We start from the raw sequence: 26297 nt of genomic DNA, 5'->3' as shown, positions 1-26297 counted from the left end.
TTTCCAGTTAAAGGTAACTGGAACAGACCACAAGATACTTTTATGCAAATACACAAAGCAAAATTGACACTTTTATGCAAATAAAGTCAAAACAGAAGTAGCAGTGCATCAAGATTTTTAAGACAGGCTTTGCATTACTGGATTTATTTAAATATGTCAAATCTGATTTGAGATTGACCCTAGACTAGCTGTTATAAGATTTAGCTACCTGTCATACAGCTGATTCCTCTTCATTATCCCTTTTAAGTTTTGATTTTAATGTTACTGTTGTTTGTCTTTTTTCTAAATTGGGAATCTTATGACGAAAATCCAACTTGTTTTGCAGCCATCCTGGATTGGTTTTAAAAGCCAGCAACAATTTCAGGCTCAGTTGGCCCAGTCGTTCACCGGGTATGAGCTTTTTTTTTTCTGTTACAACTACAAACATATCCAGTTTGTCAAACGTTTCAGCTTTAGCTGAATATTTTGGTAACCTGGGAAGTCGTGATAATTTTTTTTTTAAATCAAGTTTTTTTAATCACTGTCAAATGTGGCAGCATTGTAGAACAGTTAGGTGCCAATCACGTTCTTATTGACACCAGATTTTGTTAAATGTGAATGGACATTTTTTTCAGGTTCTGTTTATGCACATCAAGAATGACCAACACACAATTTGCTCTCCTGACCAGTCATTTATTAAATTAAGATGCTTAAAAACAGATGTTATATCTTCAAAATTGCATGTATTGAACCGCCTGTGTAAGATTGGAACTGGTCATGAGCGAGAGCAGAAAAAGGAGAAAGATGCCGCTTTCAACTAACTGAAGCCCATATGAAGACATGTGGAGCCCATTAGCCTCCGCTCCTCATCACACTTGATACAAGCCTGCAGAAGCAACAATTAGAGACCAGTTGCAGCAAGTTACTCTATTTGCCTGATCTGTTGGTTTTCTGCATTAGTAAAACTCAAATTAGTAAGTTACATTTCTGTCATGCAAAAGAAAATACTTTTAAGCATCATTTGCTCCATATTTTCAAGGATATTCCAGAGATGTATCAAGAGAATGGCTGTGAGGTTTTAAAGTCATTTATTATACTCTATCCCTTTTATCTTATATTGAATGTCATGTGCACTCTTTAAAATTATCACTACTCTTATGTTGTGCCTTTCTCAAATAACCCACAATGCAACTGTTCCAGAGATGAATAATAAACTGAATAATTGTTCTGCATTTGGCAACCCAAGAGATATTAACTATATACATTTTTCCTGTAAAATACCTAACCACAGTTCAGTGTGACCTATAATACATGACATTCTGGTTTAGGAATTTGCATAGAACCTTGTTTCTATGTCACTTTACTTACAACTGCTGTACTGCCATTTTAACAGGAGCAACATTTATTTAAAAAAAAACAGCCCTGCAAAATTTAGACAGCAGCAGTTACAACTGTATTCTTCTTTGAAGCTGGGTCACACAACAGATTCCACATGATTGTGTGCGAGTTGAGGCTGAATGAGACGGAAAAGGCCATTCTGTACATTAAGAGTGCTGAGACTGGATGCTCCCAGGTATTGTCCCTCTGGTAACTGAAGCAAAATGAAAGGGGCGGCACATAGTTCAGATTTCCCAGGATGGCACTGGACAGCATGGGAAGGTACAGCTGTACTTTTGATGGTTAAGAAGGAGGGGAGGAAAGTAGTAATGGAGCCTATGTCACATGAAGTCCTCGTAGTCCTGGGCATAACCTCCGTCAAACTCTGCATAGTCAAGGTCGTCTCTCATCTGTGCTTTCAGTCCACCTCCAGGTACAACCCCTTTCTTCTTCTTCTTTCCTTTGTTTTGCTGAGAAGAAAAAAATACATGACTTAAATAATATGGAACGTTTTTAGAAAGTCATCCAACTATGCTTTATATGTGAATTAAACTAAACAAACCATGACACATCAAGCATATCAAACGTTAGACCGCGTATAACACACAAAATACAACATATTCCCATTGCTGTATGAACACACAGTACCAAGCTGGAGTAGATTAACAGCACCCCCTGCTGCCCATAAAGCTTTATTCAAATTCAAAAGAAAAGCATAAGACTTACCTTTTCTTGTTTCTGTTTTTCACTAAGTAGGACTGAAAGTGAACTACTGATTTTCTTCAAGTCTTCTACTTCCACTGTAAAAACAAAAGAAAACTATAACTTTAGAACTTGGTTTTAAAAAGGCACCAATATTCATTTAATACTTTCCGATACTGTTGGAAATATTGATAAAAGTTGTTTTCTTACATGAAATACAAAGTTCCCGAAACAATGAATCCAAGAAACTTGAATAATGGACTGATTTTTCAAACTGAGTTATCTTTTCTTTCAGCAATTTTTCAAATTCTGTGAATTCTTCTTTGGAGGATGGACACATGGCATCAATTCCTGCAACAGTATTAACACCTACAAAAACAAGGACAAGGTTTTAAAATGTATGAAGTCAAAGAGTAAAAATGCTACTACAGTACAGCACATAATAAATATATCTACTCTAATATATCATTAGATACCCACATTTAAGAGGATTTTGGATGCCTGAGCTCAAGCCATCCTTAAAACATTCAGAAAGCAGTAAGAAGTTAAATCCCAGAATATGGGGTCATCTCCTACCAAAAGCATCTTTTGCTAGCTCCAAGTCTGCATCTTCCTGTAGTTTCTTGACTCTTAACTTCTCTGCGAGTTGTTCCTCTTGAGTAAATTCTTCAGGCTAGAACAACACAAACCAAATGTAAAGTCACATTTAAAAAAGGCAAAAAAAATATCCCTTTCATTTGTTGTGCAATGATACTTACATTCTCCTCTGTCTCCTTTTTCTGTTCTTCTTGTTTCTTCCTTAGCTGATTTTCCTTCTCTTTAATCTTTTCAGTCAGCCTTTTCTTTTCAGAAACTTTTGTTTCTGGAATTTTTTTTTTTGCATATATAACATTTAGTTTTGAAAACAAAGTTGAAAGCTAAAATTAAAAGGACAAATATAATGTGTAACAATCATACACATTTAAAACCTTACCTGTCTTCTTCACCTCTACTTTTTTCTCCTCCTCTTCATCTTCATCATCCCAGTTGTCCTGTAAACAAATAAAAATTACACTGTTGAAAAGATTCCGAAATTTTTCATTTTGAATAAGGTTATAATAATTTTCTTAATAAGGTCCTTGCTGTAAAGTCAACAATTCATTCAGAACATAAAATGAAACAATTTTCAAGATTATATAATTACAAATTTCTGTGGGATATGACATTCTTTGTTAAATCATACAGGCTCTCTTTTCCTGGTATGATTTAATAACCAGGAACTTTATATAAAAGTTGTTTATTTTATATAAAGGGCTCTCCCTTTGTTGGATCAATTGTAAATCTTAAGATAATGGTGGAAAAATTAGAAAAGTGACCATTCTAATATAAAATGTTAGTGTCTTCCATTTAGTTTTCCCTTTTACTGTAAAACGTTGACACGTAAGCTAGATAAGTACAGAGTAATAAAAACAACCCTTTTAAAACCGATAGAAAAGAAAAAGGTGAAGACCAACAAGCAAAGCAGTTTAAAGTTATGGATAGCTTCTTTTAGAAAACAAATTCTACACATCTGAACCTTCAAGTTATTTTAAATTGTTTAATAACTTGTTTTTATTTTGGCAATATTTATGAAGTCATCTTTATAAATATATGGTCTTAATTTGTTTTTAGCAGGTTTGCGACCATGTGCCACTTCTTGATTATTTACTTAAAGTTAAATAGATTACATTTTATAGAGTTTAGTTGAAATTGTTAATAAATAAATGACAAGGAGAAAGTCAAATTTAAATCAAAAATAATGTTCTTTGCTTCTACCTACTTTAATGTCCACTTCACTTTCCATTTAAGGAAAATTTTATTGTACCAAATACAAAAAAAACTTGAAAATATGAGATGGACTGATTAAATAAATTAATTATTTATCAATTAATGTAAGGGGCTGTCTTAGTTTAAAGATAATCCCCATATGAACAGGAAGTGGACTTTATTGCAAAAATTGTCATGAACAGGTAAAAGATTGTATAACCTGAAAAACAGACCCTATTTGTGCATGCACCTGATTAACAAAATTCTTTATCTTGAAAATAGCTTGTGGCTGAAAATTTAAAGGAGTTAAGATGGCAGGTTTTTACTCCCATTACTTAAGTATGCTAAAATAGAAATGTACATGATCTTTCAGATACTGCTAAAGGGACGACTGCTGTAGACAAATGTTTTTCTCTTTACACCATAATCTGTTTTCTAAACCTAGAAAATACTACAAGCCAGAAAAGACAACCTAGAAACACTGACGCCATATGTGACCGACAACAATTGACTCTGCCAGCTCTTTCCTAACGCTTATTGAGAAGTTTCTGGAAAGAAAACAAGCCAACATTACTGCAAGGACCAACTATAATCCTCTGTGTCTGCAACTCAACATCGGCTTATATCTTTATAAAACCTAAAGGCGCCCCGTTGTTTCGTAAAGTTTTTGGCCTAGTTCTTACTTCAGTTGAGTCATCAACCCACTGGATGATTTCCTCCTCTGAGGCTAGAGTTTGTTAGCAAGCTAGCGATGCCGCATGCTGAACGTGACTCAAGCTGGAGGAATTCAAAACTGAACCGGACACCCTCCACCAAATATTTAATGCAAATAAATTTGTCAAAATACGAAACTTGTGTCACCTGTCACTAAACATTTCAAAAACGCGACATAACTCGGACTGTCAAACGTTGCATCTCACTTTTAAAAGCAAGCGAACTTAGAAGTAAGCACAATGCTAGCAGCTAATTGGCCCGTTAAAATGCTAGCTAGTGGCTAAGCTATTCAAATTTACCCCAAGAGTTTCATCACTATAGGAAACTCCCACACAAAAATTGTATTTTTAACCCAGGTGGTCAGTTGACATGTTGACATCAAGCGTGTGAGCAGTATGTTTCAACTCGAACAATGGCCTCTGTCTAGCCGAGTAACAGGCTGCCTTTTAGAGCCACATGAGTTAGCCGTCAGCTAGCACAAAGCTAACCCGATGTTAGGGTTGACGGGGAGAAAGGAGCCGCGGGTGAGGCATGGCGTAACAGCCGGGAAGATAATATTTCAATTCATCGACAAATAACCCCAAATCCAACTCGACAAATGCAACGACACACTCGAATCACGTTAAGTTACCTTAACGTCTTCATCTTCGTCCTCGCCTTCCCATTTGTCCAGCACTGCCGCCTTTTTAATCGGCTCCTCCGGCTCGAAGTTGTCAGCGTCTGTAAAACCAACAACATGATATTCGTCAGGCCAATCCACATCTAACGACTGAGTTTTACAACAGCAGAACGTTGGGCTGCCTAAACAGAGTCTGCTAAAAGCGGATGCTGTGCAGATAGATGTCCTTCCTAAGTTAGTTTCTCACCCCAGTCCGCCATGTCGGCTGTGTTGGTTGTGTTTGACAGGCTCGCAGTAAAGTCAGCGCTGCAGCCCGTTGGCTGGCCACGCTCAGAAACTGCTCCCACGTTCCGGACGTCACTCCCGGATTATCTCCCCGTCACCACTTCCCCAGTGCGCCACCCTTCACTGCCTCAAACGACACAGACCTGGTGGGCACGGATAACATGAAATCCACCCCGCTTCGTCATATTACTGAAAAACTATATAAATTATGGAACGGAGTTCATAGTGACTATTGAGTCTGCCTTAAACATTTGGGTTATGATTTCGATTTGAGCTATAAAAAAAAAATAGGACAATAGTTAAAGTAATATTTAAGCATAATCCCCTCTGAAATTTATTTATTTAGTAGTATATCAGTAACAAGTTACTGATGGACCACTTTTTTCAGTAACGAGTAATCTAACGCGTTACTATTTCAAATTCAGTAATCAGATTAAAGTTACTTACCTAAATCACTGAGCGTTACTATTTTCTTTTGTAATGTAATTTCATTTCCTCTACACTGTTTATGGTTTATGAGGGGTATAATAAATAAGCTCTTTGCTTATATTCTGTATTGTTCAATGGACTGAGAGACTGCTATGATTTTTCCCCCCTCCATGTATGGGAAGTACTGTGCTACCATGACGCTGCGACATAAATCAGGATAACAGCTGACAGAAAGTTTTTAGGAGGTGTAGCCACACTGAGCTGTTGTCTTGCATGTTAATAATTTGATCACTATGTTGTTTTATGCAACCACTGCACATTACCAGTTTAGCTTTACTGCTATTTTAAGTTTTTTTTCTTCCCCAAAACACATTAGAGAAAATTGAAAAGTGGAGGAAAATTCAGTTTTTATTTTGTAATTATTTTGTATTTATGCATTGTTAGGTGAATATTATGTGGATTAGAGTAACATTCTCTTAATTTAAACTTTTGTACCCAGTTGAATAAAAAAAATGAATAAGGTTGCATGTTGGATGATCATTGAATGTTGTAAGAGAACAGTTCACATATCTAATAAAATATATAGGAGGATTATACAGATACATAAAGGAATGAATATCAGGAATGTAGCTTGGCAATTAAACAAAAGTGTGAAGTTACGTAGAGAATAAATAAATAAATACGCATAGTTCAGGATGAATTTAGTCTTTAATATTCACAATGTAAAGAGTCCACAACAATGCAAAACGCACGGCAATATTAGAATGGGTTTACCACTGTACTCCCTTTTAGAACATATATTATTTGAAAAGCATATATATATATATATATATATATATATATATATATATATATAAATCTGTAGGTTTGAGGCAGAAGTTGTTTTAATACATTGCGCATAGAGAGTAATAAATTAGGGCAGCATGGATTCAATTAGGCTTATAAAAAATAAATACTGTCTACGTATGTTTTTCTACCATGAGTTAATCTATAAAGCTTTGGATGTCACACCGACTGATTGCTGCTGAAAACACATTGTGATTGCGATAACTGTCATGTTTTAAAGTCCAGAGTTGTAAATGAGATGTGCTTTTATTGTTGTGATGAAGCTTCTGATCCAGTAGAGTGAGCAGGTTCATGTGTCGGGTCAGAACAGGACGGCCAGCACCATCAGCAGTCCCAGTATGATGCACAGAAGGCTGTGGCTCTGTGCCAGCCCTGCTGACAAATCTAGGGGAGCACAATGAAACCAATACAAATGTAAAGCAATGCAAAACGTGATATATAGTTAGTGTTTTTCACCAGCAAAAGGCTGAGTGCTATCTCAGCTGTAAAAACCCCAAACATACATATTCCTATGGAATCAGTATCAGATTACAACAATTTCATAGGCTTTGGCTTTGTGTTTTACCTATGTTTCTTTTCCAGCAAGTCAGCACCATGTCAATAGCTCTTCTCTGGACATCTGTCAGAGCTGAGCGCTGCTCTGGAGTCAATGCATAAGCCTGCTCATAGGTGAACATGTTGATCTGGTTCTCATGAAATACCACCTTGGAGAAACGGCCAAATACACAAGAAAGCAGTTGAACATGACGGCAGGAGAAGACAAAATGAGAAGTCTATGGAAGACCTGCAGCAAAACTCACTCTGCAGAAGCTTTTGATAAACATTAAACATCTAAACTTACAGAAAACTTCTTAGGTGGTATCATGGACATAGCCATGGGTGAGATTCCTTCGATTTGCTCTTTCACCAGAGATGACATGACAATGTCAGGAAGACCACCTGTGAACAGTTTCAAAGACAAAAGCATAGTCACTATGTTGGCTATAGGTCATTTTTATACATTTGTTTTTAGTTGATCTTATACTGTTTATTATTGTTTTAATATAGAGCTGTTACTTGTGTGTTTCTGTTATTTTACTGTTATTTTATTGCATACTGTTTACATTTTTATGCTGGTTGAAACTGGGCTGCACAGTGGCGCAGTTGGTAGCACTGTTGCCTTGCAGCAAGAAGGTCCTGGGTTCGATTCCCGGCCGGGGTCTTTCTGCATGGAGATTGCCTGTGCATGCGTGGGTTCTCTCCGGGTACTCCCACAGTCCAAAAACATGACTGTCAGGTTAATTGGTCTCTCTCTCTAAATGTGTGTGCATGGTTGTTTGTCCTGTATGTCTCTGTGTTGCCCTGCGACAGACTGGCGACCTGTTCAGGGTGTACCCCGCCTCTCGCCTGGAACATAGCTGGAGATGGGTACCAGCAACCCTCCCGACCCCATTAGGGACAAAGGGTGAACAGAAAATGGATGGATGTTTGAAACTGTGTTATTAAAACGAAGTTGCATTGGAAGTTACTAAAAACAAGCCCTTTTTTATTTATTTTTTTTTTTGACCAGGAGTGGTGCATTTCTGCAGTATAGACATGGAGAAGTGTTTTTGTTTTGTTTACAGATTTTCCGTCTCATGCCACGCTGTCACAACATAGTGACAATTAAAACAAATATATAAAATACCAGATTTATTTTTAAAATTAAAGGTACATACTACAGCTTTAAGTGCACATATTTTATGTTACATATAATTTGTGTTTTCACTAAACCTTTTTTCCAATTGGTAATCATTGTTTTACCCTAATTTGTTGGAATAACCCTGGGAAAAAATGTCCCACTTTGTTTTATGTCATTTGTTTTATTAATAAGTGACAAATAATTTGAGCTGAGTTATCAGAAAATTAAAGGTATCAGTCAAAGTTGAACACTTGAGTCAACGATTCAGTACCTGCCAGAGATCCAATCTCAATAAACACATCTGTGCCCCATGAGCTCATGAATCCAAAAGCAAGATTGTGGTTGAGCAGCCCAACCAAAGCCCCCATCTGCTCCTCTGAGCAGGACAGGTTGAGCTTTCCCAGCCAAAGAACCGCCTTACTGCAGCCAGCAGGGGGAGACACAACACAAGAAGACTGTAAATACAAGTGCCACGCTGAGCTGAGAAAAAGACAGCTCCTTCTTTGTGGTACCTGATCTCACCTGAACTCCACATTGTTAAAAGTGTTGATCTCTGCGATTTGAGCTCCACACACAATGTGGCCCAGGGCCACCAGCATACTGGAGTCAAGCTTACTTGGTATCAGTTTGGTAGAGTTTAACACGGCGGTAAACAGTGCAGTCAGCTAGAAAGATGAGCAAAACATAAGGTTAGGTTAATCCTTGTCAAGGCAACAGGATGTAAACTGGTGTGAAGAAGCATGATATGGTGCTGCTACATTTTTTAAAAAAGCTTACTTTTCTCCCATTAAGATTACTACCTCTAAATGTTGTCTTCAAAATATATAAAAACAACGAAAAGTTACATTTTGTAAAACATTACAGTGCAGAAATAGGCCACCTGTCTTTTGTTCCAGGTTTTGAGAGCTCCCAAAGCACTGATACTCCGTCGCTCTGTCAGTCGAAGAGTACTCAGCTCCTCTGGTGACAGCTCTACTGCTATCCCACCCAGCTGAGCAATCACAGACTGGGAGAAGGAGGCGGTGGGTCCATATATCTTCACATGGTGCAGAGTGACCCAGAAGAAGACAGGATTGCCATCAAATGTTAAAACTCATAGGTGCTATCTCGCCTATGAAGTACTGACGTATGTCCCCTGGTGGGTCTAACCTTTTTTACTCTTTTGAGAATCTCGACACGCTGGTAGGATGCAAGAAATGGGTCCTGGCCTATCAGCTCCAGACAGTTGGAGAAGGCCAATGAAGACATGCTGCTGAAGCTGCTGGAGGTCCAAGCAGAGGGGAGCGTGGTGTGCAAAATCTCACAGGTAGGAACAATTGGAGGCGCTTAGGGACAAGAAACACAGAGACAAAAAATAGTGGTCTGGGGCTGCAACGTTTAAGTTCATCCACTGGTTTCTCATCGTTTATAAAAACCTCAATGAGAAATAAACCCAACAAGTTAAACATTTAGCACAATATTGAATTTCAGTTGTCTGTCTTTGGTTCTGTAGATTACATAAATCTTCAGACAAAGATGAGTTGTCAAGTTTTCTTTGGAAGAAAAAGCTTCTGTCTTAAAGCTCTACTCCTTAATCCATTCACACGGAGAATACATTGATTTAAAATAAAATCAATTCTAACCAGAAATTCCTGCAGCTCCTTACATATTTACTTTTAAATAATGAGACCCTTTTGAACTTTTGTAAGCTCTCTGCAAAGGATGGCTTTGGCTAAATGATGCTAAGGAAAAACCAGACTCTATAATTTGGGTTTGATGTAAATTCAAAAAGATTGGATGCTGAAATTGAATCAAAGGGTGTTTTAACAAAGTTAATTTAAGGATGTGCATATCTATGCAACAAAATTACTGCAACTTTATACTTTTCTGATTTCTACACTAATAGATATTGTTTGTCTTGCAGTTGAGTTGTACAGGATATACGTTGTATTAAAGTGAAAAAAGTCATTAAGAAATCATTTATTATGATTTCACATCACAAAAACCTGACATTTGAAAATTTTTTACATAAAGTGTACCACAGAATCACTTTATATGAACCAAAGTGATGCTCACATGACATATAATTCATTTTAAGGAAGCCCAGGAAAAACTGCAGAATGAACTGCCGTTTGCTAAAAACATCCTTTGTTTCGTTCATGTCGGAGCAGAGGATCCCCACGTCACCATCTTCCCACTGACGCTGGCTCATGAACAGCTTCTCTATGCGCCCCACTGTCATCAGTGACTGTGGGAACAAAAGCAAAAACACAATCGTGTGTGGGTAGCTCACAGGTAAACAGGAACTTCATCACCTGATTCCTAAGCACGCTAGAGAACTGACACCTGAAGGATTTCTTTTCAGCCTTTGTATGCCTGACCTGCCCTGAGATCATGTTCCAGTCGAGCAAAACCCACAATGGATATGTTACGGGAAAGAATCTGTTACAGAATCTGTTGCAGTGAACTCACCAATGGCAAGTTCTGCAAAACATTAAGAGGCAGGAAGAAGAGAAATCGTCCCACTACACTTAGCGTTGCCTGGTTCCAGTTCTTCAATGGCCTGCAAGCAAGTACACAAATCCCTCATGAGCTCAACAGCTTACTATTCTACAAAGGCTTTTAAATGTTAACATTTTACATGGCAACCCATCTGTATAAGAGTTACAATTCAACATGGCAAATTTTTTTCTCCAATGGCACATCACTGCATGTTTCATTCATACTCAAACTAATCTTTTCCCCAGGAGAAACTGGAACATTTGCATCCCAGTTTCCATTAAGACAAAATTAAATGCACAGAACGGAAAACTTACAAATATCACCTTAAGTGTTTAGCCTAAGTTTTGTGTAATCCTGAGATTGATCAAATCTAGAAATAAATTTGATGTATACATTTTTCTTAAATATGGACAGATGCTCATATACGTACCTATGCTGTAATAATTTTTTATAAACTAACATGAACCACACCTTTATGGTTTTCTAAAAAAAATCTGAGCTGTAGATATTACAAAAAGAAAACTGGGGCAATTTCAGACTTTCCCAGGTAGTTTTTCTTTTAATCACAATAACAATTAGTTAATTAACTCCAAAACACATTGCAAATGGATTTAGATTACTATTCATGGGAGTCATCTGAAGAAGACTGATTCAACCTGAGTTTGCTCAGTTAGGAAGAACTTATTCTGGAAGTTTGTGACATACAGACTGACGTTAAATGTCTATCAAATTGACGAGGTGAAATGAAAATAGAAGCCTAACTTAATTAAAATGTTAACAGTTTGATACAGCATAACTGTTCCATATAGGGTAAAGTATATACATCGTCAAGATTTCAATGAAGCTAACATCATATTTAACCCTTTGTAATACACAATGTATTTTTCTAGCAAAGAGACTAACTGAATAGTTGTTTAGGCAAATTACTAAACTATTTTTAGAGCTGAGATTAGTTGCAGCTTTCAAAATTTCCTTTATGAACAGTTTGGTTTCTTTTCTTTTACATGTACAAATGTTTCACAATTGTACATGTGAAACATGTACAATTGTTTCACATTTGCTCTTTGTTTCTCATAAGTTGAATGATTTTTGAGTCTCTTTTCAGTCTGTGATATCTTTACCCCAAAACAGCCGGTTCTTGAAGAATACGGGCCACAATTTCCATCTTGCTACTGCTGTAGCAAAGCCTTTGGAGGTAATCCAGGTTTTTCCTGAAGAAGCTTCGATCCACCTGAACGAAAACTTCATCCGCCACAAATGGGGCCATAATGTCTAGTGAACGAAACTCCTCTTCAGTGAATGGCCCAGTGTACATGTTCTACAGAGAAAAGTCAAAAACGCCTGAGTGATAAAGCAGAGCACTTACATTTCTGACTGAGAGGTAATATATATAAAACAATAAGGTTTCTGATCTTAACTAGGTGTAGATTTGATTTAATGGTAATTGTGACCAAATTCAGGAGTTTGGATAATGCAGTCCTTCCAACCCAAAATTAAAGAAATATATAAGTCATTTATAATTATTTTGTTGCACATTAAAAATCCATAATTGTAACTCTTTTCTCAGGTCCAGAACTTAGATAAAGCTCTGACAACATTTCAAGAGACAAGTGTTACAAACTTACACCGGTGTGATCATATGGATGAAAACAACTACCAGTTTTTTTTTTCTTTGATTTGGGTAACAAGCCACTTTGAGAAATCATATAGTGAAATATTTTGATTTGGAGCCCACAAAAATATATTTAAAAAAAAAAAACTTTGTGTAGGAAATGTTGAGAATGATATCGTATGGGAAAGTTTTAACTTCTCAAAATCTGGACTCTGGTTTATTTGAATTTTAACATTACTAATGTGATATAAGGTGGAGTGGGGGAGTTCCTCTACATACCATCCTCTGAATGATTTTGTCCACGAGAATCTCCTGCTGTATTCTAGTTAACATGAGAAAGTGCTGAGGGGAGGAAACAATCATCTTCCTCAGAATGTCCATCATATCTGCAGGAAACAACCTAATGATGTCCATCCTAAAAGCAACGACATGAATACATACACAATGTTTTTCATTTACACAGTCTAAAAATGTGTATATATGAAACATCACAGTTTACTTTATTGCTCTTCAGGCAACAAAGAAATAGAAAATCTTGCTCTGCAATCTCATCTTTACATGTTTCCTGTATTGTAAACTCATTCCAGAATCTTTTTAAAAAGAAAGCAACATGCAGCTGCAGAATAAATTATTTTAAGCAATCAGTATAAGACCACGGAGCACTTCAAGTAATATTTAGCAGAAATTGTTTTTGACAGACATGAATATGAGGAGTTTGAGAGAAGTTGCAGTTTTTATGACTCACGGTATGCACAAAGCAATTTCAGCTCCAAGATCTTGAAGAAGGTCAGCGAAGAACTGAAGTGGGTACAGCTCCTGAATCACACACCTTTTCTGTCCACCAGGACAAAACAACACACATGATCCATATATATCACATGCAATGTAAAAAATATGTTGGTTACGCTGGTTAAAATTACCAGCGCAGTGTGAAGAAGACTGGGCTGTTGCCTGAGGAGGGCCAAGATCTTCCTCACAAAAGGAGGCGACCGATCAGCCTGAAAAAGTTGGTGTAGGTCCTTGCAGCTCACACCCTGAACCAGGGTTCCCAGGCTCCTGAACACACACACAGAAGTGAGAGTTGAACAGTAAAGATGAGGCAAAGCACGTCACAGATGTGGCATTTAGGTCAATGAAAACAGAAACATTCCTGCTATTCGTTTCTATTTATAAAAACAAAGAATGCCACATGGCAGAAACAAAAATATACTTACAGAAAACTTTGCTTGGTTTGATTTGTGTAAGTATTAACTGCCTTGACAATTGCTTGAGCCTGTAGGATAAAATGGAAAAAAGGTTTTAAAACATGATCTTATCTTTCTGTTAACTTTCAAAAATGTGACACGAAGATGGTGTGGCATCAAAATGCAAGTTGTTTGCATGGTTTAACTGCTTAATAATCACGATTCTGAGGAAGCACAGAGAACTCAAACTTTTCTGACATTAATGCTACCAATCCTTTAAAAATCGAAAACATCTCTGACATCTGCACAGACAGCCTGTGTGTGTGGTAGGCAGCAGGTGAGGATGTGTTGAGCTTTGATTACAGTTGAAGCAAAATTTTTCTTTTATATGTTTTCAAATTCAGTGGCAGCTCTGCAATACCTGCTGCGTTTTCCAGGGTTTCGTGGCGGTCTTGGAGAGATTTTTCACAAGAAGCGGCGTTCTTGAAAGGACACATATCAGAGGCGTCCATCTGAGCAGAGGCTCCATGTCATCCAACCAGCTGACAACTTCAGGGAAGCCCTAAAAAAAAAAAAAAAAAAAAAAACATGTAGCAAATCACTTCTACAAATAAAGATCTAAATCTTTGATTTTCAATTTCTTTCTTTTGGATCTTCTATTCAAATATGAACTTTCAAACAGAACATGTTTGTACTGAACATGACATTAGTGTGAATAACCCTCGCATTTTCAGTACCCATAGTTTTGTGGCAATGGCGTTTGTTTCCGGTGCACAGAAGACCGACATGTATGGCCGGCAGCGAACGGGAGTGTGTTGAGCGAAGGCCTTCATGGCAGAGAGCAGTCTGCCAGAATTGAGGGACAGGAGGGTCTCTGTCTTTACACCAACAATGAGGGAACCGAGCACCTCCAGCTGGTCTGGGAGCTGCTGGGAAGAGGGAAGGGCGGCGTGAGGCTACACATGACACCGAGCTTCTCCACACAGCATTCAGTCTATTAAGAGTTTAAGCTTTAAAGTTACTCACTGCGTTAGTTAGAAGTTTGTCCACTATTACGGAGGCCTTTGAAACACAGAGAATGAACACAAGCTGCTGTTAAACCTAGTCCCCTACAGCTTATTTAGTTACACAGAAGGTTATCCAACCACCGCTGCAAAATAAGTTTGTTGATACAATAAAAAATGTCAAGGTGTTTGCAACAAGAACATCTTGAGTAGTTTAAATAAAAAAACTACTCCATTATCTTGCACACTTATCCTTGCAGGGTTGCGAGGGGTGCTGGTGATTGTCTGTCATCAGTCCATCACAGGCCAATACAGAGACAGACAGCACCATCACACATGCACATAAACACTCACACCAAAGGAGGATTTATAGAAACCAATCGACCTAAAAGTCATGTGACTGTGGGAGGAAGCTTGAGTACCCAGAGAGAACCCACCCATGCACAAGGAGAACATGCAAACTCCATGCAAAAAGATCCTAGGTCAGCCTTTAAAATCAGGACTTTTTTGCAAGCCGACAGAGCTACCAACTGCACCTCTGTGCAACCCTAAATTACAACAGCTTATTTTCTTTCTTTTTAAATCAACACTACATCCAACTTTGATTGACCACTTTAGTGTCAAAATTATTCAGCCCCGTGAATAGAAACCAAACAACGGTTTCTTTGATTGCATCAGTTGTACTCGGAAAAAGAACATCTCAAATAGCTGGACTGCTGTCAGTAAGGTGAGGCTACTGACAGCTGTAAGGTCTTTGCCATTAGAATCTTACTTCAGATTCTAATGATGGCTGGCCAGAACAAAGAGGAGCCCATTTTATTTAAGGTTCTTTAATCTACAGCCACACACTGAAAGGGTTCAGTTCAGCTCTACCTGTGTTGGAGTAAACGGTACAGTGCTGAGGGCAGGAAGAGCGGCGAGCAACTGGGACGTCGTCAGACCATTCAGGAAAGTTACGCCCAGCAAGGGCAGGAGTGGAGCGATCTCTTCCAGGCGGTCAGGACTGAGTGAGGATGGGATCTTAAACTCTGGATTGCTCAGTAAGAGATCTGAAACCTGGACAAAGAATATGACTTGTCTTTTTTTTTCCTTTTCCATACATATTTTAAAAAACAATAAGGAAAGAAGGGAATGATGCACTCCTACCAGCTGGCTGGGCATACTGAGTCCACTGAGTGTGCAGTTCATAATAATATCCTGGATGACCTGGAAGACCTCAGTGTTTTTGTAAACAAGGAGATCCTTTGCCTCTGCGAGGCATAAGACATTTCCCAATCTGAAATTAGAAACATTGTTTTAACACACATCAGGAAATCATGTACCCTGCAGAAAGGAAAAACATAAACATGTCAGAAAAAGTCAATATTTTTTATGAATTAATAGCAATCTTCTGAAGTGCAGCCATGGTCATTTTTTCCACTACTTTAAGATAGATGATGCTTTTTTATTTTTCATATGACTCTTTCATTATAACTTTCATTTTTATCAATATTCAGTTGTTATATGATGAAATGATAATAACCACTTGTTGCACAAGTTTTATAACATTATATTCTGGATGAGATAATATTAAAAAAAGCCAACGTGTTTTCCTGACCTGATGAGATCCTGAGCTGTCATGTTCCTGTAGGTCCCAATAAGTTTGTTGGCGATGAAATCCTGCTTTAGCGGCGAGAGGGTGTTTCTCTGCAGCACATCCAGTCCATCCAACAGCTGCAGATGAACATAAAGCATTGAAATATTATAAATATTGCAGTTATTACAGCTGAAACATTTACAATGGTGTAATATACAGTGTCCATCACAATGATTAGCACTCCTGCTGTACAAAGAAATAAAAAATGTATAGATACAGAAAACCTAGGAAAATCTAACATTTAATTTGTTCACATTTATTCACTTTTTTGTACTAAATCACTTGAGCTCTCAGAACATTTGTTAACATTATAACGGGACATGCTTGTAATGTCACACAGGGGCCCATTACTCTTTAAAATGAGAAAGACAAGAAAGTATAAAATTTACATAAAGTATATATATTTATAAGGTAGTAACCCACTTCCACCTTTATTTAATATGAAAATGGAACTGTGACATAAAAATATCTTGACAGTGTTAGTGTTAGAAAATTATTGCAATTCTTCTACACAAAAATACACATTTATTTTAAAAGGTTTTTCAAACATCTTTATAAGGGATACAAAGAATAAAAAGAAACTAGGAGATGCAGATCTCATAGATTCATACACATAATTTGATTTTAAATTATGAGATCAAGAGTGTTTGAAGTTATTACAATTTATCCTGATTTCAAGAGGACATTACTATTCAAACCAAATTAGGAATATTATATACCCCAAAGTTTATGGTTATGATAAATATGATTCATTAATCAATTATGATTAATAAAGTGACAGGACAATAACAGCATCTATAGAAGAGTTTGTTATCAAAAGTACTGATGACTAAAATGAAAATGAAGACATAGCTCACATTCGTCCACCTAGCAGTTAATGATCTTACGCTTAAGATGACTGGACAGCAAGTCAGTCATTTGAAGAACATCAGCAAGTCATTTAAATAACTATAAAAACAAACTGAAGCTTTTAGAGGGGTCCTGTCAAAGTCCAGATAAAACTCAACAGGATGCTGATGATTGGAAGCTCTTCTGTGTGGCTGAATTAAAACAATTCCTTAAAGAACTGACGTTCCTCCAAGACTCACCACCAGATGTTGCAAACACTTGATGGAAATGTTGCCACCAAACATAGAACAACCAATTATTAGGTGGAGTGGACAGTTCAGTGTGTTTTTACTTTCTAAACAATTTCCATAAGAGGATTACTTCTAATAGCGATGGCAGACATTAGAAGAGTCTGTGCTTTTCTTTTGGACGGCTGGTGAGACACAGCTTTGTTGTGTCCCACGGCTAATCGAACAGTGTCTTGGGTTCTCAGATTCCCCGTCAGGGTGTCAGAGCTTAGAGGGATGTTACCTGAGCAGCTGAGAGGTGTTGGAAGAGTTGGAAAGGCAAGTAGGCGATCAGGTTTCCTGTGACCCTGATGAGTGACTGATGACCTCCAGTGATGTTGGAGGGATTTAAAATTTTGCTGTACCACAAGCCAAAGGCCTCCCGCTGGGCCAGGCTCATCCCGTCCAAGTTCGTGTTAATGATCTCCCGTCTAGGAGGAAACAAAAGCATCAGAAATGTTGTAAAAGCTTGTGAAATACTTACTATGACTTTTTAAAAATGATCATTACAAAATTCCACATCAAGGCTCAGTTGTATAATGAACCATTTGAAAGTTTGAGGCACATTTAGAATTTATTTTTTGTTAATACATTAGCTAGCAGTCTGAACAAAACCAAACTGTTATAACCTAAGCTTCATTTATGTATTGCAGGCATACTGATTTGAAGTGTTATATTCCAAAAGTCCAAGAAAAGATTTCTTTAGGTGGAAGATTACAAGAAACACAGGCTTTCCAAAGATTGAAATCTAGTCTCATTGCGCCTTGTGGCACAATGAGACAATGTATGTATGTAAGTAAGTGAGATTCCAGTATTAAATACTGTATAACTGGGGGGGAAAAATCTCTGTAATTCAGACATAAAGGGCTTCTGATTTCTTGGAGGAATCAGTGCTGTGTCCACACAAAATGAACCTTCTTGAAAACAATCAAGGATTTTAATTTTTTTTTAGGTATTTTCTCACTCACAACCTATGATGAAGCAATTATTTATTCTCAATAGTTTCTTTTAATCTGCTAAGAATACCAACAGCAAAATGATCCCTCTGAAGTTGCTGTGTTTCTATTGCTTTTGTTGGATTAAACCAAAGCTTTATTGAATCCAAATAATCTCATGGACAAAAATGAAACAAAAATGCTTTCAACAAAAATGAAAGCTGAAATTATTACTTACAAATTGTCATTGTTCTGTAAGGAGGGAAATGTCTTGATATCATCTGGACTGACTGCGACCAGCAGAGAACCCAGGTCAAGAAGAAGTTTGCTGTCTGTTGCCTGGTGGGTCTTAAGTATCACTGACACCATGGTCGACTGGTACTCTTTAGACAACTGGTAAAATGAGCAACAACAATGCAGTTGGTGAGCATACAATACACTGAGAAGATAGTGAGAAGTTGGGGAGTTATAAAATTGAAAGTTCAACCACCTTTATGGTGTTCTTGAAACTGTTGTAATACTGAAGGATTAGTCTGATGGTGCTGATATGTGCTGCAGCCAGCACCGGCTTCAGGCTGCTAAAAGGCAAGCTGAGGTACTCCTAAACAGAAGGAGAACAAAACGTACACCAAGAGAGGTCAAACTCAAATAGTAAGGGGTCATTGAGTCATGGAGCAACATTGATGTTGGGGATGTGTCCAACCTTCATTAAAAGGAGTTCACTGCCTCTCACATCTCTTGATGTCTGCAGTAGATTGCTGAGAACTGTCTGCAGCAAAAACAGACACATTTTACAGCACTTGTGTCTGGTATACTGTTGGCATATATTACTGTAAAAATGGATTGAAGGTTATTCTTTCAGAGAGGCATACATTAAACATTTTTTGTGATCTGAAGGGCCACAATAATATCTTCCACTCCTACTGAAAATTCTAAGTTTTCTTACTTTTCCCCCCACTATTTTTAGGGCACTTCTTTTATGTGACCAATATCAGGGGAACTGATTCAAGCCTCTTTCCTCTGACTGCCTTCAGAAGTCATAAATCCTAAGTAGAGCCCATTTCTCTGGTTCTTTTTTAAACCTGTTGCCTAAATAAAATTAATAAAAAAGGTTGTCTCCTTTATTTCAAACCATGACGAAACGAGGCAATGACCCCAGGTGTTTGCACAGCACTAGTAATTGTTAACTTAGGTGTAAGCGTGTAGAGATTACACAGGGCAGCAAAGACTTATCACATCAATATCAATTACAGTAATCAGACACCAGCAACAAGCTGGAGGTCAAATGTGCATATGTAGTAATGAAAACTGATTTGATGCATGTTTAAATCAATAATAAACTAAAAGCAGAGCTACACAGAAAACATGTCCATCTTCGTAGCTAATCTTTAGTACTGCCAACCATTCAACAGGTTTCAACACATTATTGTTATCCTCAGTCTCAGTTCTCAGAATCTACTACCTACCCCAAAGCACTGTAGCAACGCCTTCTTCCTGTCCTGGTTGATTTCTCTCTGTAAGTAGTCAACAACAGATGTCAGAGCACTTTGTCCTATGGTGGTGTTGACTTGCCAAATGGGACCGATAGAATCCTCCACAGCCAGCAGGATCACCACAGTTGCAGCAACCGCTCGATTCAACACTTCAGTCACAGGTGTAGTCAGCAGACCCTCCATCCTGGAGTTCACGCTCTCCACCCAGCAGTGCACCATCATCTGCAAAACCGTGTTCTGACTGGCACAAGGCTGACATAAGTAGTCTGGGCACATCAAGCTGAACTGCTTGATCAGAGTTTCTGATGCACAATCATTGGGTTCTGTAGTGGTGCTGTTGTTGTTGGGGGAGGTGGTGTAGTTGGTGTAGGCCGTACATATTCTGCTCACCCAGGCTGTGAAAGGTTCCCGGGACAGAAACATGAGGACGCCAGCGTTAGAGCAAATAGATGAGATGAAATTGGCCTGGTCTTTCTCCCAGCACTGAGCCAGGAGCGTTGCATTTGGAAGAGAAGAGATCCAGCTAGAGTACAGACACTGCTCAGCGGCACTGAATCCAGGTCGGATGGTCTGTCCTTCTGCAGTAGGAATCACTGAATAATTGCCGCAGTACCGTATCAGCCAGGCGTTGTCCTGATTGGCCAGCAGGTTCAGAAGGACTGTGCTATTAGCACAGACTTTGGAGGTGAAGTTCTGTGGGTCAATCTCAGCACACAGAGCAAGATCAGTCATGTCCACTATGATGGGATGGGTCCACTCAGAGTACTTGCACACCTAAATTACAGACAACATACAACAAAGACTGAAAATTATTACAAAACAAGCATCCTGAGTTTCTTTAAATGAATAATGTCTTAATATGGACTGAAGTAGGTTATACTGCACATTAATTAAACTATTGGTAATGGGCTGGGGACCAACATAATCATAATAGTAAGTAACTGTAGGCTTTCATATCAATAACTGTCTAATACAAACTAATGGTTTTGTAAATATCCGTAAACGATTTGGAGTTGTTGTTTTTTTTAGATGGCATAAATAGTTTTTGAGATCTGCCTTCCTATAATCAGATATAGACCAGATGTTTCTGAGCTAGTTTGGACAGCAATCTATCACTGAGAAAATGGAAACTGCTCATCACAACTTATAATTTTATACACCCTTAACTCTGTTGCACATTACAACATTGAAGCAAATTTTGTATTTTAGTATAAATAAGATCTACAGGTTTCTTATTTACTTTATTTACTGTTTCCATGTCACAATACATTGCATTAAAATTAAATATAAAAGCTTAGTTTTTGTTTGGCTAACTATTTTTATGGATTATTATAAAGCATGCCAGTCAACTTTTTGTGTTTTTAGAGTTTTTGAAAACTTTTTCTGTACACATTACTTCCATTAAACTAAACTCACCAGGCTAAATACTACCTTATAAGGTACTTACCTGTGGTGTCACGGTTATTTGCTCCATGTCAATGCAGACGGATGTGAGCCATTTGTTCAGAGGGTTTTCCAGAAGCTTTTCAAACACAGCTGCCTTGCAGCACACGTTCTCCTGAAAGGTAACCTGATCGTTCTGCCAGCAGAGGCCAACGACTGAATCGTCTACCTGCTTCTCAGCCCAGTTTTGGTAGTCGCACCATGCTGCCAGGTTAAAGGAAGGAATTGGCCCAGGAGATGGAGAAACCATAGAGGTGCTGCAGTGGGACTCAAGCCACGCAAGCTCTTTATTCTGCAGAAGGTTGTTCAGAAACGTTTTGTTCTGACAGACCTCTCTCGCGAATCCGCTCTGATCAAATAGGATGCACTTTGACAAAATATCTGTGGTAATCTGCATCGTGTCATGCCACTCCGAATACTGGCAGTAATCTGGCTCTATCTCAGGGTAGGTGAACAGTGGTGGTAAAGATGAGCCTGAACAGTTGGGCATCAGCGGCCAGTTGTCAGGATTGGAGATGAGATGCATCAAGAATCCAGTGTGCTCACAGATGAGACTGGTCAGTCTTGGAGCATCAAACCTTAAGCAGAACTGCAACAGGGCAGAGTCCACTAGCTGAGCAGGCTGGTTGAGCCACTGCTCATACATGCAGAACTGACTCACCAGGTACGCGGCGCCGGCAGAGGAGTAGGAACAAAATGCATACAGCCAACGGTTCTGCTGATCTGACAGCAATTTCTTTATCAGTGAAGCATTGTTACAGACCTGCCCCTCAAACTGCATCTGGTCATTTTCACTGCACAAAGTCACAAGAGCAGCATCTACAGTGCTGTTCACCCAGCTGCTGTAGTCACAGGCGAGCTGTCGGAGGCTTGAGGACTCCCTGGCGACTCGACGGAGAGCAGATGGAGAGACCAACTGAGTCTCATTCAGAGGGCTGGAGACAGCCGAAGGCTGCGCGTCTCCAACAACACAGTCAGACGACTTGGTCATGAGTGGAGAAAACAGCGCCTGAAAAGTATAACACATGTTGCTCCACAGAAGCTCCAACTGGCTGCTGTTCAGGGAGCTGAGGACCTGGCAAAATGTTATCATCGACGATCCATTTCCGAAACCCATGAGGACATCAGCACACAGAGTGTCATTGAGAGCAGCCAGATTCTGATGATCACACGAGATCTTGTAGTTGATGTAGGTGTGATTGTTTAGCTGTGATGTGCTGCGTTGGAACAGGAGGCTGGAAGGAGTCTGGCACTTTGGTCCTGAATTTGAGGGCAGGAAGGTGTCCAGGAGGATATCAACAAGCGGAACGCCAAAAGACCAACTCACATTGTGCTTTAGTCCCCTGAAAAAACACCCAATTATTAGTCATTTTGCTGCAAAACAATAGAAAGTTATTTGAAACTTGCAGATTGATTAAGAGGTGCACTAGTGATGTCCTGCTTTTCTGTTCCTGATCTGCACATTTTTACAATTTTTAGTGTGAATTTGGTAACATTACCAACATTTTGAACATTTTTAAGAATCAAAAACGTGAATTCAAAACCGTACAGGTTTTTTGTGGGATTGCTTTATATTTCAATTTGCAACCAAAAATGAACTTCATTTTAAAAGCAATCTATTTTTTCAGGTAGTGTTTTGTTAGTGAATAGCTAATGACTCACCACATAATTAGCTGCTTGAGATCTCCTGCACAATAAAAGGATAACAATAATTAGCGCTGATACACAGAAGCCTTCATGTTGTAATTGTATAAAGACATACTTTACCTTGCTTGCAGGTATCTTGTTTGTCCAGAGATGGGACCTCGATTCCAAACTCTAAAGCTATTCTGACATAGTCCAGTGGTGTTTCAAGAAGCTGAACTATGAAATGCAACACATTTGCCGCAAAAGAATCTAGAAGGCTGCTCAGGATTTTCTTCAAGTTCTCAGACAGCGTAAGGTTTGACAGCGTATTAACGAACATCTGCTGGAAGCCACTGAATGCTGACGTGACTGTGTCCCCAATATTCAGGTAGGTCCCAAAGAAGCTCCTCGTCTCTCCTTCAGTGGTCAGTGGAGTACATGTCTGAGATTTGAGCGAGGAGAAAAACATCAGCAGCGGCTGGCCCATCTCCAGAGACACTGTCTTTGTTAGCTCTGCCATTAGCCCACAGTCCTGCCTCTCTGAGAGAAGGCAAACCAGGATTTTGGGCAGATCATCAAGGAATCCCTCTCTCATCAGCGGTTGAAAAAGGCTGTAGAGGTTACTCAGGATGCTGTAATACATATTGAGGTTGAGGGGCTCCTCTGAGAAAGGGATGGCAAAGTTGCGTGTGTTTCTAGCAGAGAGGGAGTGGATTTCTTTAATAACTTTTTGGATGTCCTCCTCTAACTTGCTGTTCTCAGCAGGCATCACGTTGGTTTGTCTTGCAGCTAATCTGGCTTGTGAACACCCCAGCTTGACATTGCATATCATCCCTGTTTAAATAAATAAGAAGATAAATAAATTCCCCAGAAGCATCACGATACAAAATTTATGCACACAATAATTACATTTCGGTATATTTGAACTAAAAATTGTGTGAAATAGTGTCTAAACCTTAATACTGTTCAAAGGTTTTAAACCACTTCCATTTCTCTATATTGTGCCTCCAAGGATCTAGACTTACTTTCAATCCTTATATGATAAGGTCTTTATTCTGTATGGTGATAAATATTAAAATGCCTCATCAAGTCATGACAGCACTAAAAAGCAAGAACCGGAGTCGCTGAATAATGTCGACTGACCTTTATTCATCATTTTCAAAAGCTTTTTTCATATATTTAAAAAATAATTCCCAAAGTAACACTAAACTAAAAAACTTTGAATAGAGTAAACAGAGAATTTCCTATTGGGATTGAATAGGTTCTGGTTGATATACAACCAGAACAAAGTATTGCCACAAAATGGAAATCTACAAATCCATCCTTGCACTGAAAGAATTCTGGAGTACGATGCGTCTCTGAGAATGTAAGCGTGAAAATGTAAGAGGCATACTGAGACATTTTAGTATGCTGAAGATAGAGCCATGTGATGGGAATTCATGAATTTGAACACTATGTACCCTAAATTACTTGCAGAAGCACATTTGGCATGTAAATGCATTTGGATCTGAGTGGGTGTATGCAGCAAAGGATGAACACCTTTGCTGCTACAACAGCTACAGGAATAAATGCAGAGCCACCTTTTTCCAGTGTTTTAACAGATCAGTTACTTCTGTCAGTACATGTCAGTGTTAGTTTTGCCATCAAAATGCTCCCCGTACTACAAACAGCTACAGTATGCACCACACATGCTGCAAAAAAATAAAATAAAATAAAATAAACAAAAAAAGGCAGAGTGCATGCTCGCTCTCAGCCTGTAACCGGTGAGCTCTTCTTACACACAGATGGACTAAACTTAGGAACGGAGTATCGAGACAGAATGAAACAGAGAACTAGATGTAAATCAGGGCATGAAAATGGAGAATTCACCACTGAACAGTGAAAAATCAAGAGCGTGAGTGTCAGATTAGATGAAACAAATGAAGATTATGAGGGATAGCAATTTAATGGCATAAGGGATTATTGCAATTTTTAATGCAATAAAAACAGGAGGCAGAGTAATAGCATGAGAAAAACTACAGAAGATAATAAACCAAAGAAAAGGTCATCTCTAAGCTAAGAAAATTAAATGGAAACGCACAGAACAAAATGCAAGAATAAACTAAGAAACGAAATACAAGGAACAAACAAGTATGGCAAGACCTCTTGAGTAATAATTCTGGTAAGAACGTTATGAATTAAGGGATAGAACCACTGAATAATATAACAGTCTTATATTTGCTTTTACTTCTAAAGGTTATCAGATCTTAATAGTCACACAGAGTAAAAAAAAAACTTCATATTGCAGTGAAAATGTTTTCACAGGTGCCGTTGTTGCCTATAGACTTCACTATAGTGGCTGTAAAACTAGCTCTAAAAGAATGTATTCATACAAAAAAAACTTACTGAAAAAAGCATGAGACTTTGTCATTTGTTTATGACTGCAACAAAAATCAAAGTATCTAGTTTTAAGATTTTTTTTTTTTTACATGTGCCATTTTTCTCATTCATGCCACTGCTAAGATTTCTAAAATTGCTCCTGGTGTCAAAATAAATAGGCAGGAATGGAGACAAACTATTCATTCTCATGAATTTTCTTTTTTGATACATAAAATGATCAGTGAAAATGTTCTGAGCATCATTATCTCAGGCAGCCAGATAATTTATTTAACTTACCAAATAGGATGCAAACCATACGAACAGCCGGTGAAGACCACATTTCGTCCTCAGAAGAAGGCAGGCAATAACTCCAACTGAATGCAAGTTTTTAAAATTATTTTTACGTTATCCTGTTACTACAGAGAAAACATCTGGATAAGGCAGAACCGGATGAAGAAGAGGTTTCATACTGGATGAGACTGTAAATGTTTTTACAGCAACATGCATTAAGCTCCTCTCAATGTTTGATGCCCATTTAGTAGATGATCCCTCTGTGCTCTGAGAAGAAACAGGCTCCTCTCCTCCACCTGCAACTCTGCACCCGATCCGACTGGGGCGTAATTAAAGACACCTGGAACGGGGAAATGCAGGTGAGAAATGAGGGCTGTGAAACGCAGGAGGGATTTTGACAACAAGCACATCAATCGATGCTGCATTATTAACAGAGCGTGTTGATTAAATCTTCCGTCTGAAATCCGACTCCAGCCAGAGGAGTCAGAAGACACCAGACTGACTGCTGGAGGAGATACCAGACAGCTGCTGCCGATGCTTTGATCTGCGGCCTGTGACTCCCATTTACAAGCTGACAGGGAAGATGTTAACTGGCAGAGAAAGTGATGGAAAAAATGTATAGTTAAGAAATTATACGGCTTTAGTTTTTAACAAAACACGTCTATTTGGTCATATTTAAACACCTGAGGTTTAAATGACGTTTGCATAGCTACTGTACGTACA

At 38.4% G+C, this 26297-nt stretch overlaps 2 protein-coding genes across 2 annotated transcripts; both read right to left on the bottom strand.

Annotated features, from left to right (window-relative positions):
- Positions 1-658: 658 nt before the first annotated feature.
- On the bottom strand, positions 659-5578 carry eif3jb (eukaryotic translation initiation factor 3, subunit Jb). Its single transcript, XM_028014688.1, has 8 exons — positions 5424-5578; positions 5189-5277; positions 3032-3089; positions 2817-2920; positions 2635-2731; positions 2269-2427; positions 2083-2156; positions 659-1826 (listed from the first exon to the last, which is right to left on the bottom strand). Exons 1-8 carry the CDS (start codon positions 5434-5436, stop codon positions 1698-1700), a joined length of 723 nt encoding a protein of 240 aa, XP_027870489.1. The 5' UTR covers positions 5437-5578; the 3' UTR covers positions 659-1697.
- A 1012-nt stretch (positions 5579-6590) lies between these two features.
- strc1 (stereocilin 1) lies at positions 6591-26211 on the bottom strand. The gene is made up of 29 exons (XM_028016000.1): positions 25581-26211; positions 23067-23759; positions 22962-22986; positions 21304-22642; positions 19830-20630; positions 19067-19132; positions 18854-18964; positions 18602-18756; positions 17673-17859; positions 16275-16390; positions 15824-15953; positions 15551-15733; positions 14700-14735; positions 14411-14602; positions 14095-14235; positions 13704-13762; positions 13410-13545; positions 13235-13323; positions 12769-12904; positions 11999-12195; positions 10848-10938; positions 10452-10623; positions 9546-9721; positions 9277-9432; positions 8919-9061; positions 8668-8816; positions 7578-7675; positions 7302-7440; positions 6591-7120 (listed from the first exon to the last, which is right to left on the bottom strand). Exons 1-29 carry the CDS (start codon positions 25621-25623, stop codon positions 7038-7040), a joined length of 6042 nt encoding a protein of 2013 aa, XP_027871801.1. The 5' UTR covers positions 25624-26211; the 3' UTR covers positions 6591-7037.
- Positions 26212-26297: the final 86 nt, after the last annotated feature.

Source organism: Xiphophorus couchianus, chromosome 4 (assembly GCF_001444195.1).
Source record: "Xiphophorus couchianus chromosome 4, X_couchianus-1.0, whole genome shotgun sequence".
NCBI lineage: Eukaryota > Metazoa > Chordata > Actinopteri > Cyprinodontiformes > Poeciliidae > Xiphophorus > Xiphophorus couchianus.
The sequence above is the reverse complement of the archived record's forward strand: the minus strand, read 5'-3'. Positions and strand labels throughout refer to the sequence as shown.